Below are 12,317 nucleotides of genomic sequence, written 5' to 3'. Positions count from 1 at the left end.
ATGGGTACCTTACCAGTTGTCATCCCTACCTGTAGCAGACTTGTGGAACTCATCAAGAAGAGTATGGATCAATGTCGACGTCTTCGAAATAACCAACTGCTTCTTGTAATACAACTTACCTTGATGTAATAACTAACCTGGATGACTAGAAGGATTTTACTCCAAATCATAAACAATATGTTGCAAGGTTGGATCAGATTTCACCTCTGCGAAAAAGCTGTTCACTTTCAAGCCAAATCGGGCTAGAAAGCAGGATCGAAAATTCACCATCGGTCTCCCTTCTTGAAAGCGCATCAACATCACGATTTTCTTTTCCTGGTTTATAACAGATGTCGAATTGGTACCCCAAAAGTTTAGCAAGCCAATTTTGTTGATCTGGAGTTGTAATTCGCTACTGCAAAAAGTGCTTCTGACTTTTTTATGTGTGTAAATAGTAAAATCCTTGTGACATGCATAAGATTGATCTTTAATTTAAAAGATCTAAAGCTTTCATTAATATTTTGTTACCACTGAAGGGTGGGATTTTTACAGCGATATAATAGACAAAAAGGTCTTGTACAATGATCATCACATTGACTGCCAAAGGATGAGATTTTATCATCTAATGGTAGAATTTTCGAAGGGAAACTAGGTTCTAGGTTCGAGGGACTGATTTTCCCGTTAAGTCCTTCAAGCGCTAAGTGTAAGTACCTACGCACACGGCTACTTGAAATAACCCTTCCCATTTTATCCTCATTTTGCCTTTGCCTTTATGAGTTTGGGATTCTTTGGTGTTTCAGAGCACCAGATCCCTAAGGAAGAATTGCCTTTGTTTTACCCTTTTGGCATTGGCTTTTTTCATATGCTTCATCCAGAAAGTCTAGATTTTCTTGCAGATTTCAGTCATTATCTTCTTTGGAGTAAAAGAGTGACCTTGTGGTGGATACTCTTATTTCCACCGGCACAACAACTTATGAACCATATATGAGAGAGAAAGGTGTTTCTCCCGTAAAAGTTCTAGGAGTTATTCTGTATGTCCATAAGACGATGGGTAATTCATTTACCCAAAAAGTTCCTTGTGCTTCTAGTCTTGTTTTTATCCTATGCAAAATGGTTCGATTTGTTACCTTGCTAATCCTATTGGTTTGACGATAAGAGACCGAGGAGAATCGAAGCTTGATGCACAATTTTTCAGAGTAGGATCTAAATGCATCGCAATCGAACTATTTATCCTTGTCTTTTATTATGATGTTAGGAATCTTTTATCTGCTGAGTATGGAACGTTCCAGGAATTGGATGTTCTAACTAGATGTGATTGTAGAAACTTCTTCGACTTCGACCCATTTACAGAAGGGATCAATGGCTACAATCAAATACTTCCTCTAGTATTGTTCCATTGGGAAATGGTCTACTATATTGATGCCTACGTTGCAAATGGCCAAGCTGGGTGAATGGTCTTTCTAATTGCAGCGGGCGTGTTGATATTAGGCAAGTATGATTGGCACGATTTGCATCTGTTAACAAATTTGACGGTGTCCTCTTTTATTTTAGGCTAGTAAAAGCCTTGTAGGAGTGTCTTTCTTCCTAACACATCCTTGCCTTCGTGGCCACCACAATCCCCTTCACGAATCTCCTTGAGTATGTACGAAGCTTCTTTGAAGCCCTGCACATTTGGGTCAGTGGTGTCTACGAGCTTTTGTAGAGGGTGCCATCGATCACATCATATTGCTCAAACTTGAGGATGACCTTGATTTGCTCGTTTTTATCCTCTGTTAGAGCTTCTGTTTTTAAATAGGAGAAGATGTGGTAGTACCATTCTTTGTTAAAAGTCTATGGACATTATCTCTACCTCCATGATGTTTATATTTGGGAAGACCTCGATCTGAAATGGGGATTTCTTTGGTCCCTCAAGTTTGGATGATGTGTTTGCCAACTGGTCAACTTCATAATTTTCCTCTTTGGGGATCCGACTGTTTTGATCTTCCTTTCTTCTTGTTGTGCCAAAATCAGGAGTTATCTAGCTAGTCATAACTATTATGTAAACTTGTAAATATTTAATCTATTCATAACTATACGGGTGGATTACATAAACACCATTAATGATACTAATATTTTGATTTTAATCAAATTGATAATTTTTATTTGTATTATATCAAATAAGTTCATTTTTATTTTAGAAATGTCATACACTAAATGGTAACCACCATCTTTTAACCTTCTTCAAAATAAATAGTTATTGATAATTTCTATATTGACAAAATTCAAAATAAGATTTGAGATAACCATAAATATTTAATGGCATGTGATTTTCCATGTAATTTCCTCTAACTATTATTGGAAACTTTTAAATATTTAATCAAACTATTATGTAACTAACCCACGTTTACACAAAACTATAATATTCAGAGACTATTTACAATAGATTCACCCTTATTTTTATTGAATGTTGTCAAACAAATGGTAATTGTTTTAATTATGTCAACCACAGTTAGTTTTATGTTAAATCTCCTCCATTCTTTTTTCTTCCTCCATTTTTTCTTTGTTTGTATTTTTAAGCTTTTATTTCTCTATATTATATTCTTTAATACCATGTTAATATATTTTTAGGTTTTAAATTTATATTTTAAAATTTATAAATTAGGATTTAGAATTTATATTTTAGGATTTAGGATTCATAAATTAATTAGGGTATAGAGTTTATTTTTTAAAGTTTAAGATTTATTTTTAGAGTATGAAGTTTATGTTTTAGGATTTAAGATTCATAAATCGGGTCGAGAATGTATTATATATGGTATAAGATTAGTTTTCTAGGGTCTTTCTTAGTTTGCGAACTTGACACTCCGTTTTTAATTATCGACTCATATTTTTAATTATCGACTCATATATACGTAAAATCTTTATTCTTGGGACTCTGTTTTTTTTATTTTGTACGTTTTTCCCATTTTACTTCGAATTTTCGCAAACTGCGAAGCAAATTCATATACTGAAGTAATATTTACCTTCGCATTTTTTGCTCAGGCTTCGCAGTTTGGGGAAAATGTGAAGTGGTATATTTTGTTATTTGATAGAAATATACATAAGTAAACAATATGATTAGTAAAATGACATAAAAAAAACATAACATTATCAAAATTTAGAACAAGATTGCAACAATAATTCAAACCCTAAACCCCACCAATAGAGGAAGTGTGCTTCAAGAACATTTGGGAGAAATGATTAGCAAAATGTTCTAGAAGCAGACTTCCTCCCAAGTGTGCTTCCAGGACATTTGGGAGGAAGTTCCCAACAATGAGTTCTTCTAAAACATTTTGGAGGAAGTTCAGAAGTAAAAGGAACTAGAACATTTGATAATGGTTATTTTTCTACCACTTAAATTAGTTAATTAAGTGAAAAATCACTTATTTTGATAAGCGGAGGTATTTTAACTTAACAATTAAAATGTTAAACATTATCGACTAATATTTTTTATAAAAGCTACATCATTCAATACGTTCAGTACTTATACTTATTTATTCGGTACTTAATTTTCAGTTTGGTTATTGTGCCGCCCAAAAGCATCAATTCAAATCTTCTAATTGTCTCTCGCAATAACCTACAAACGATTATGGAAGGAGAAGGAAGATCAGATATGGAATATACTTATACTGAGATCCAAACCAACACAGCTTATCTCGACAACTCCATCATTTTCCATGTCGTTAAGAACGTTGTAGGCTTCATTCTCTATATGCACCAGCAGATCCCCTCGTAAGTTTGCTCCTTCCATTTCTCCATTTTCAGGACTTTAATTTTCTTTGTTATTAATCGTGATAATTACTCATCTTGAATTTTTTCAAGTGCTTTCCTTTCAAAGTTTGAAACAATTCATACTTTCTTTTGCTTAATTAGAAGAGAATTTCCCTAATTTGAGCATTAACAAATATTCTATCTGACATCAATTTTTTATGCGTAGGGTATTGCAGGATATAAGTTTCGAATATGAAACCTTCAAAGAAGAATACAAAGAACTGGTACTTAGCTACATTAATTTGATTTTTACATTATATTGATTTCGATTCTGTATAATCACCCTAGCCTTCTGGCTCATAGGAGACCGCTCTAGCACAAGCTGAACCAAAGGCGTCTGTTAGAAGAAAAAATCTTAGCAGAAGGAGAGAGGTAAAAGGTGGAATTAGAAGATTGGATAAGTTAATGAATACGGTTAATCGCCTTGAAAGTGCATTGCAATTGATCATCAATGAAATTCCTAACCTGGAGAGTTTCCTTTTGGTTCTGGGAGCTAGTCCTCTAAGACCTCAGCATGTATACGAGTTATGCTTTTCACATGGAGGACCTGTCCTAACAGCTTCAACTGATTTTTCTACAAGCAGAGCTGCAGAAGGGCTTTCGAGAAAGGTTCCTTGTCGCTATTCTGACATTTTTTTCTTCAAGAAATTACTATTGAGGAATTTTTTAGCTTAAATATTTCATTATGTTTGTTTATAATAGGCGGTTAGAACATTGATCACAATGGATGCTGGATCTGGTTCCTATCCAGGTTCCTGTTAGAGCAAATTCATTCATTCTTTCTTTTTCTTTTTTAATTTAGGAGAATTCGAACTTTTTTTTTCTTACTGTTATTGTTTTCCCCCCTTTCCTCAGGTCCTACTAAGTTGTTTCTCTTTGTAAAAGTTCCATCTTCTCTCAATCTGCCTCTCCATTTTCTACCGAAACGTGACTTCAGATATAGCAAAAAGGTATTGTTTCCACTACCAAAAAAGCAATTCTTATAAATATACTTCTGACTGCATATGAAAGTTGAATTATAGATTATAATAAATCTCCGACGGATTCCACATTGTAATTACTATTGTTCTCAGTCTAATTTGCTATCTACATTCTTAAGAATATCACGCTGATGAACAATGGCACAAAATGTGATTAATTTAGGTGAACTTTATCTAGCAACACTTTGAGAGATAACAGAATGTGTTCACATGTGAATGGTACAAATGGACTTGATAGGAGTTTTGGTTACTAATTAAGTCGTAGGAGATATGATAGCGAAGCAAGATGATATGTGGAAGAAAGAAGTGAGAAAAGAAATAGTGGCCTCGGATCTTTCTGAACTACATAGATGACCTCAACTAGTTTGTGGTTGAGTTTGGTTCAGATGAATTTTCTTATCATCAATTCCAATTGCCATGCTTGTGGTCTTCCAATTTTCTGACTTCCAAGTTCCTGTATGACTTGTTAATGCACACAATTATTATTGTTATTGTTATTTTTCTCTCTAATATAATATGTCAATTTTCCGTCTGTTGTTTCTCGAAATCTATTTGATCGTGTCCTAAGTGCAGCATTTAATTAAGATCACAAAATAGGAGATTTTCCACTCTCTTTTGTTACTGCAAGCAGTATCAAATGTATTTTCAGCTTACTTTTGTGACAAACATCATGGGCTAATTTAGGAGTGTTCATGTTTCATAATAGTTACAGAATAGATAACAAAATGCTCTTCTTTTGGAGTCAGATTGTGCCTGTGAGACTGCGACTCAAATGCAAAAGCCAAGATCTGGAAATTGATGTTCCTGATTGTGCTAGTCAAAGGAACACTTCCATCAGCTTGAAGGATTCTTCTTCAAATGATTTGATCTGGTATGAAGGTTCTGAGAATATGAATAATCATCATCAAAATCTTTTATAGTGCTTTGGCTATCATCTGAAGGTTTCGTTAAATATAGATGTTGTGCTATTAGCACCTATAAATTTCCCTTCTTTATATGATTAGAGCATTTGTTAGTCTCAAAATATGGTTTTGTGGTCCTCATATGCAACTACCAAATTCCTTGGTGATAAGTTAATCGATTTGAAAGTATCTTGCAGGTTTCAGTGTCGCCATGTTATTAAGGGCCTTGCATTTACTACTCCAACAGATCAAGAATGAAAAACATCATCATTTTATAGAGTTGTTTTTCTGCAAATTTGCTCTCTCTTGAATTTTTCACAGCTTTCAAACAAGATTCAAGTACGTAAAGCATTCTGTACAAGTGGCTGCTTGAAGGCCTAATCGATCTCATTCTTGCTCTACATTTTTTTAGCAGTTTCTGTCCTTAGAAGTTATTTCCGTCCAGAATTTATCTGGCATACTTTACTAGAAAGTTGTTTGCTCTTGATGTAGCATATGTAATTCATGGATAAGTATTTTACACATGAACCTATTACTATTAGTGATGAAGTAAATATTGAGATTGAGAAATGAACTCACATATATCTTTGTACATGAATCAGACACTGAAAAAGATTGATATTGAACACATTCAATTAAATCCTATCAGGATACTTGTGTTATGATGTAAAATGAATATGAAAATAATTGAATAATGGAGGAGAGAACTTGTGCTGCCATTATTTAAATTACATGATGTGTTTAACAGCACAACCTTTTTGCCTTTTATGAATTCTGGGTAGCCCATCTGTGAGCTAATAATAATACGTCCATTCTTTGGGGAGAAATATGTCTGATGAAGAATTTTCATTTTGTGCAATAACACAACATTGTGCAGAAGCGTCCTTGTTTTTATTTTTTAATGAATTGCAGTCTCCAACTTTTGAGTTAGTCTTGGCATCTGCATATGACAAGAACAGTTTGTCATAACTTATAAGTAACAAATAAATATTACAGGAAGCAAAAGTAATACATAAAGACGGACCTTGCCGGCGTGAAATTTGCAGGCCTATTTCATGGACATTCAGGTTGAGAGCATGAACAACACGTGCAGGTAAAAGGACAGGAGAGCAAGCTGCAGAATCATAATTAAATTATGTATAGTTAATCAATAGACTATCACTTTATTTGCATATTTGAATTCCAAATTAATGAAAGTTTTTGTGGTATGTAGGTACCTGGCTTCTTGTTAGGTTGCAAAGTGGCCCCTGCCCTTCTAGGAAGAAAAACTCCAGTTCCACATGATTTTTGGCCAGAATCTAGAAATATAGCTTGCATTCCAGATCCTCCTGATCCCCAATTTATAGAATGAGGTCTTGGCCTGGATTTTGTGCGCTGCTGCCAAAACAAGTACCATTAATTACTACAATTATGAATGTTTTCCTTTTAGGCTAATTGTTTTCACCAAAAGAGCATAAGCAATGTGTATTTGGCAGCCAAACATAATAGTAGATGATTAGATATATCTATCTGATGCCAACATCCTAACGAGCACAAAACCTCATGGTATGTAATTAAGAAGCATGTACTTTGATTATTAATTAATCATCACTTGTTAAGTTAATTGCTACAGCCAAAAAAAAAGAAAGAAAAAAAAAGACTTGCCATCTAAAGAATAGCAATCAATAGTTTTCATTTTACTTTGCAATAAAGACCTGCTTCCAACTTCCAATAATAGTATTAAAATTTAAAACACATGCCAATCAATCAATACGTACTTAACCATCCGATATATCAGTTTTTTTTTCCAAATTTTCAGATATATATAATTATGGTTGAATCAGAATCAGCAAATCCAATCATCAGTTAAAATATATCCCAATATGAAATTGAATTCTGAATTAATGATAAAATTAAAGAAAAGAAGAAAGGAGAAACAGAAAGCAAATAAATGAATACCAGTTGTTGTGGGTGCAGAGGTAGACGTTGATGATGGGAGTGATGGTGCTTGTTATGATATTTCTGAAACAAATATGAAGGTTAATTAAGAAGTAAGAGAGTAGCCATTTCTGATATTGATTATGATTACGGACTATATAGAGAGAGAGGAAGAAAAAGAGAAGGTGCAATGATTAATAAGAACCTTAGTTTCCCAAAATTGTTCTGTTTCTGTTTCTGGTTCATCGAGAAAACGGGAAGGTAAGCATGATGATAATTCTTCTTGAAATCCAAATTCATTTAGAGCCATAGACAAACAAATATACAAATAAAGTAAAAGAGGAATGTTGTTTGAAAGCAGAGAGATAGAAGAGAGGGCCTTTTAAGCTCCAACTTCGAACCTGCAACTTAACTATAACACTTACGTGGAAAGGTAAACACTTTAAAATCATACACCTTTTCTGATCTCCACTTCACAATTACACTTTTACATTTTACTTGTAATCTATTCCATTTCCTAAACATTTTAATTCTATTTGCAACTTATTTTCTAATTTATTCACAAGTCCATCTCCAACCGCCTCTTGAATTAAAATTTGAATTCCAATAATCTTTTAGTCGCTCCTCAAATCATTCAAAGTCCTCCAATCGTCTTTATTATTGAGGAGCTCTTATTGCCTTAGTATTGTTTGAAATGATATCAAATCATTAAAAATCAATTATTTATATTATTTTTAAAAGGTGGGTTAGAGGTCTCTTGGAGAACCAATGAGGGTTGGTCCGAGTGATAAGGAATCGAATCTCTGCTTGTCACGTTTGAGATTCGATTCCTCACTCTGTCAAAATTTAGCCTTCCTTGAATTATTAAAAATTTTATTATTTGAGTCGCAATATTTTAACACTTGGACTTGATATATTTTAGTTTAAAGATTTATTTTTTATTTTATTTTTAAAAAAATCTAATTAATTATTTACATGTAAGAAAATTTACGTGGTAAATTTTTTTAAAGACAAAGTCACGTATCAAATCTAAGTGTTAAAATATTGTCACAACATATCAGGAAAGGAATAATTATATCAAATCTCTGTTTAAATTAGGTGAAATTTCAATATATCCAAATATAATTAGCAAATAATAAGTAAGCGATGAAATGACAAATTTTTGAATAAATTAGAAAGTAAATACTGTAAAGTAAATAATGGTTTTAAGGCTTTAATCCAGACATCTCTGTCACTTAATTGAGGTTTAATTCTTGGCTTGCCCCCCATTTATGTATATGATTGATTGTAAGCAATATTATGTTTCCGTAATCATTGTTGTTCCTTGTAAATCAGATTAATTGTTGAGGAGAGGAGGGATAATATTTCATTTCTATTTCTAGATGTTTCCCCAACTTATTTATTTTTCAAAACCTAAAGGAGAAAAAAAAGAGATTACCTAAACTTTCCAGTTTAATTTTATTTAGTATTATTAGGATCACAGATGTGGGTTGGGTAAACCGCCTAGCTATGTGATATTTCAGTTGGGTAGGTTCACGTAATGCCTACTGCTCCACAATAACATTATTAATTAATTCCATTTTTCTTTTTTAAGAAAATTTAAGATATAGATTTTTTTGCTATGGTTGGTCTAAACCTTAAAAGCCTGTTTCTTTTGATTTTCTATCTGATTTTAGCTTTTCAATCTAAACACTATAAAATAAAATACTATAGGAAACCATTATTATTATTTTCAAATATTTGTTTACTTGTGTTATCTTCCATTAAAAACATTGTTTTATTCTCAAAAAAAAAAAGATTGCTTTATAGTTTTTGATGAATTATATTACTTGTCAATATTATCTTTTTACTTGTTTGCATTGTTTCAAAGATATTATTGTTGAATGTTGTTTTTAACACATTTTTAAAGATATATGTTGACCGAATGGATCTTGGCCCAAATCCGATCCATTAAACCCATCCCGAGATTAGGATTTTGCCTAATTATAAATAGATAACCAAAGGAGACTAAACAAGCGATACTGAAAAATTTAGAGAGGCAAACAATTAACTGTTCAATCAAGCAACACAATGAATTCTCTCCTCTCTCTCTCTCTCATAAAGTCGTCGCCTCCTTAGAGTTTCGGTGTACGTTCTTAGTTCGTGAACCTATAGTGGTTGCTCCTTTAGTGTAGCATTCTTCTTGATCGGTGATACGGGCCACGGTTCGTATCTTCCGCTGCAAATCAACGGATCTACGCTACAAGAGTAAATCTATATCTGTTATATATTTAGTTAATACATTCGGGTTCATTACACATCCATTAGAGGTTAAAGAAATAACGATCAGTTATAAATATACATGTTTTTTGATATTATATAATTTATATTATTATTTTTAAGTAATATTATTGAACGAGAGAAACAGATCGAAAAAGTATTGAAGAAAGCTTGGAAAGCTTGAATACAGATTACAGAAGAAAAGCAGCAAACGCATGCTTAATAACAACGGTAACAAACAAAAAGCTAACAGAACCATACACATGCCTACACGTGGCGTGCATACATAACAAACTAATTAAAAACAGAATAAGAGAAACGGTGCCGTATTAGTTTAAAAACCTCCTTTTGCTATCTCGTGCAAGTTCATCACCCCCTCCTCACGAGATAACTGGTAGATTGACAACATTCATCTTTTCCAGGATTGGCTTCATTTGACTGATAGACAATGGCTTTGTGAAAATGTCAGCTAGCTGCTCATTTGAATTAACAAATGGTGTGATCAATAGACCATTCTGAATATACTAACGAACTATATGGCAATCAATATCTAAATGCTTGGTGCGCTCGTGGAAGACTGGATTTTCTGCAATGTGGATGGCAGCCTGGTTATCACAGCATAATGGAACTGGCTTGCGCACTTCAACCTCAAAATCTGAAATTAACTGAGACAACCATTTTACTTCACATGTTGTAACTGCCATAGACCTATATTCTGCCTCTGCTGAAGATTTGCTTACTGTTGCCTGTTTCTTGGCTTTCCATGACACCAAGGAACTCCCTAAAAAGACACCATAACCTCCAACAGACCTTCTAGTTAACTTACATCGCCCCCAGTCTGCATCACTATATGCAGATAATTTCATTTTATCTCTTTGTTCCTGAACCTCATAGTCATTATGACAATAAGCTGTCAACTGAAGATTGCTTTCTTTGCCATAAAATAACCCCATCTGTATGGTACCTTTCAAATATCTCAGCACATGTAATGCCACATCATAATGTAACTGTGTAGGAGCCTGTAAAAACTGGCTAAGCTGCTGAGTGACATAGCTAATGTCAGGCCTAGTGAATCCAAGGTACAATAATTTTCCTATGATTCTCCTATACCTATCATAAAGAGGAATAGGTACTCCTTCATCCTCAAAAACCACACCAGAAGGAAAAGGGCTATTAACAACTGAAGCATTTTGTAATCCAGCTTCAAGTAAGATATCATGTATATATTTCTGCTGAGATAAAATAAAACCATCATTGGCTCTAGTCAATTCAACTCCTAGAAAGTACTTGGCAACTCCTAGATCCTTAATAGTGAATGAGCTATGTAAGGCTAGTTTTACTTCCTCTATTTGTGACAGAGAAGTGCCAGTTAATAGCACATCATCAACATAAACAACTAAGGCTATAAATTCATTCTGAAATTTTCTCACAAACAGACAATAATCATGTACTGACCTTGTGAAGCCTAAATTCACTAAAGTGATAGTGAATTCCTTGTTCCATTGGCGACCTGCTTGCTTTAAGCCATATATGGACTTGACCAATCTGCATACATCCCCTGGTTTAGCTTTAGCATACCCCTCTGGTGGCTCCATATATAATTCCTCTTCTATGAACCCATGTAGATAAGCATTGTTGACATCAATTTGGTAGACCTCCCAACCATTGTGAGCAGCAATTGCAAGTAATAATCTGACAGTGACCACTTTTGCAACTGGAGAAAAACTATCTTGATAATCTATCCCCCACTGTTGATTATAGCCTCTTGCTACAAGCCTGGCCTTATATTTGTCTACACTGCCATCTGCTTTATATTTGACTTTAAAAATCCACCTTGAAGTTATAGCCTTCTTCCCCTTTGGTAATTTGGTAAGAATCCATGTACCATTTGCCTCTAGTGCATTGATCTCCATTTGCATGGCCTGAACCCATTCATTACTAGCACATGCTGCAGCATAAGTTGTTGGTTCTGGAATTTGTTGCACATTGCTTAAAAAGGCTTTATGATGCACTGTATAAACTGCTGTATTAATGATGAAATCAGAAGTCCAAGCTGGTGGCCTGGTGGTTCTGCTTGATCTTCTGAGATTGTGTGGAACTGGTGAGGTATCTGCTGGTAAAATGTCTGCTGCAGGTGGTATGACTGTTTCTTCTGTGACTGGTAGGTCAGTTTCTGCAGCATATTGATCTGCTTCTGGTGCAACTGGAAGTGACATTTCTTGAGCACTTATGGGAAATACCTGCATTTCATCATGAACATTTGCATTTTCTATTTTTGCATAAGGAAAAATATGTTCAGCAAAAACTGCATCTCTGGAAACACATAATTTGTGTGTGGACATATTATATACTTTCCATCCTTTTTGACCTGTGGAACCCCCCAAATAAACACATTGATGAGATCTATCATCAAACTTTCCTCGCCCTACATCTGTATTTACTACATACACTGAACAACCAAACACCCTCAAGAATTGATAATCTGGTTCCCTGT

General features: G+C 33.9%; 2 protein-coding genes across 3 annotated transcripts; one reads left to right on the top strand and one right to left on the bottom strand.

Moving 5' to 3' along the window:
* The first annotated feature begins 3,534 nt into the window (after nt 1-3,534).
* LOC136220476 (uncharacterized) lies at nt 3,535-6,128 on the top strand. The gene is made up of 7 exons (XM_066008287.1): nt 3,535-3,726; nt 3,932-3,989; nt 4,069-4,374; nt 4,468-4,516; nt 4,621-4,715; nt 5,492-5,616; nt 5,845-6,128. Exons 1-7 carry the CDS (start codon nt 3,584-3,586, stop codon nt 5,903-5,905), a joined length of 837 nt encoding a protein of 278 aa, XP_065864359.1. The 5' UTR covers nt 3,535-3,583; the 3' UTR covers nt 5,906-6,128.
* Nucleotides 6,129-6,241: 113 nt separating this feature from the next.
* LOC136220477 (uncharacterized) lies at nt 6,242-7,947 on the bottom strand. Of its 2 annotated transcripts, none has more exons than XM_066008288.1 (5): nt 7,770-7,947; nt 7,586-7,648; nt 6,865-7,024; nt 6,672-6,761; nt 6,242-6,587 (listed from the first exon to the last, which is right to left on the bottom strand). In XM_066008288.1, exons 1-5 carry the CDS (start codon nt 7,872-7,874, stop codon nt 6,442-6,444), a joined length of 564 nt encoding a protein of 187 aa, XP_065864360.1. In that variant the 5' UTR covers nt 7,875-7,947; the 3' UTR covers nt 6,242-6,441. The 2 variants fall into 2 exon arrangements, with proteins under 2 accessions (XP_065864360.1, XP_065864361.1); XM_066008289.1 differs by having other exon boundaries at nt 6,865-7,021.
* Nucleotides 7,948-12,317: the final 4,370 nt, after the last annotated feature.

This window comes from Euphorbia lathyris, chromosome 2 (genome assembly GCF_963576675.1).
Source record: "Euphorbia lathyris chromosome 2, ddEupLath1.1, whole genome shotgun sequence".
In the NCBI taxonomy this organism is placed as follows: Eukaryota; Viridiplantae; Streptophyta; class Magnoliopsida; order Malpighiales; family Euphorbiaceae; genus Euphorbia; species Euphorbia lathyris.
This window is presented reverse-complemented; position numbering and strand designations above follow the sequence as displayed.

What these genes read in the sequence shown, in the direction of transcription:
- LOC136220477 (XM_066008288.1), bottom strand. Translation starts at nt 7,874, where the DNA reads ATGGCTCTAAATGAATTTGGATTTCAAGAAGAATTATCATCATGCTTA. An exon ending in CTCTGCACCCACAACAACTG is followed by an intron (nt 7,025 to 7,585) that starts GTATTCATTTAT and finishes TTGTTTTGGCAG; the next exon opens with CAGCGCACAAAATCCAGGCC. An exon ending in GCAACCTAACAAGAAGCCAG is followed by an intron (nt 6,762 to 6,864) that starts GTACCTACATAC and finishes ATGATTCTGCAG; the next exon opens with CTTGCTCTCCTGTCCTTTTA.
- LOC136220476 (XM_066008287.1), top strand. Translation starts at nt 3,584, where the DNA reads ATGGAAGGAGAAGGAAGATCAGATATGGAATATACTTATACTGAGATC. An exon ending in ATGCACCAGCAGATCCCCTC is followed by an intron (nt 3,727 to 3,931) that starts GTAAGTTTGCTC and finishes TTTTATGCGTAG; the next exon opens with GGTATTGCAGGATATAAGTT. An exon ending in AAGAAGAATACAAAGAACTG is followed by an intron (nt 3,990 to 4,068) that starts GTACTTAGCTAC and finishes TCTGGCTCATAG; the next exon opens with GAGACCGCTCTAGCACAAGC.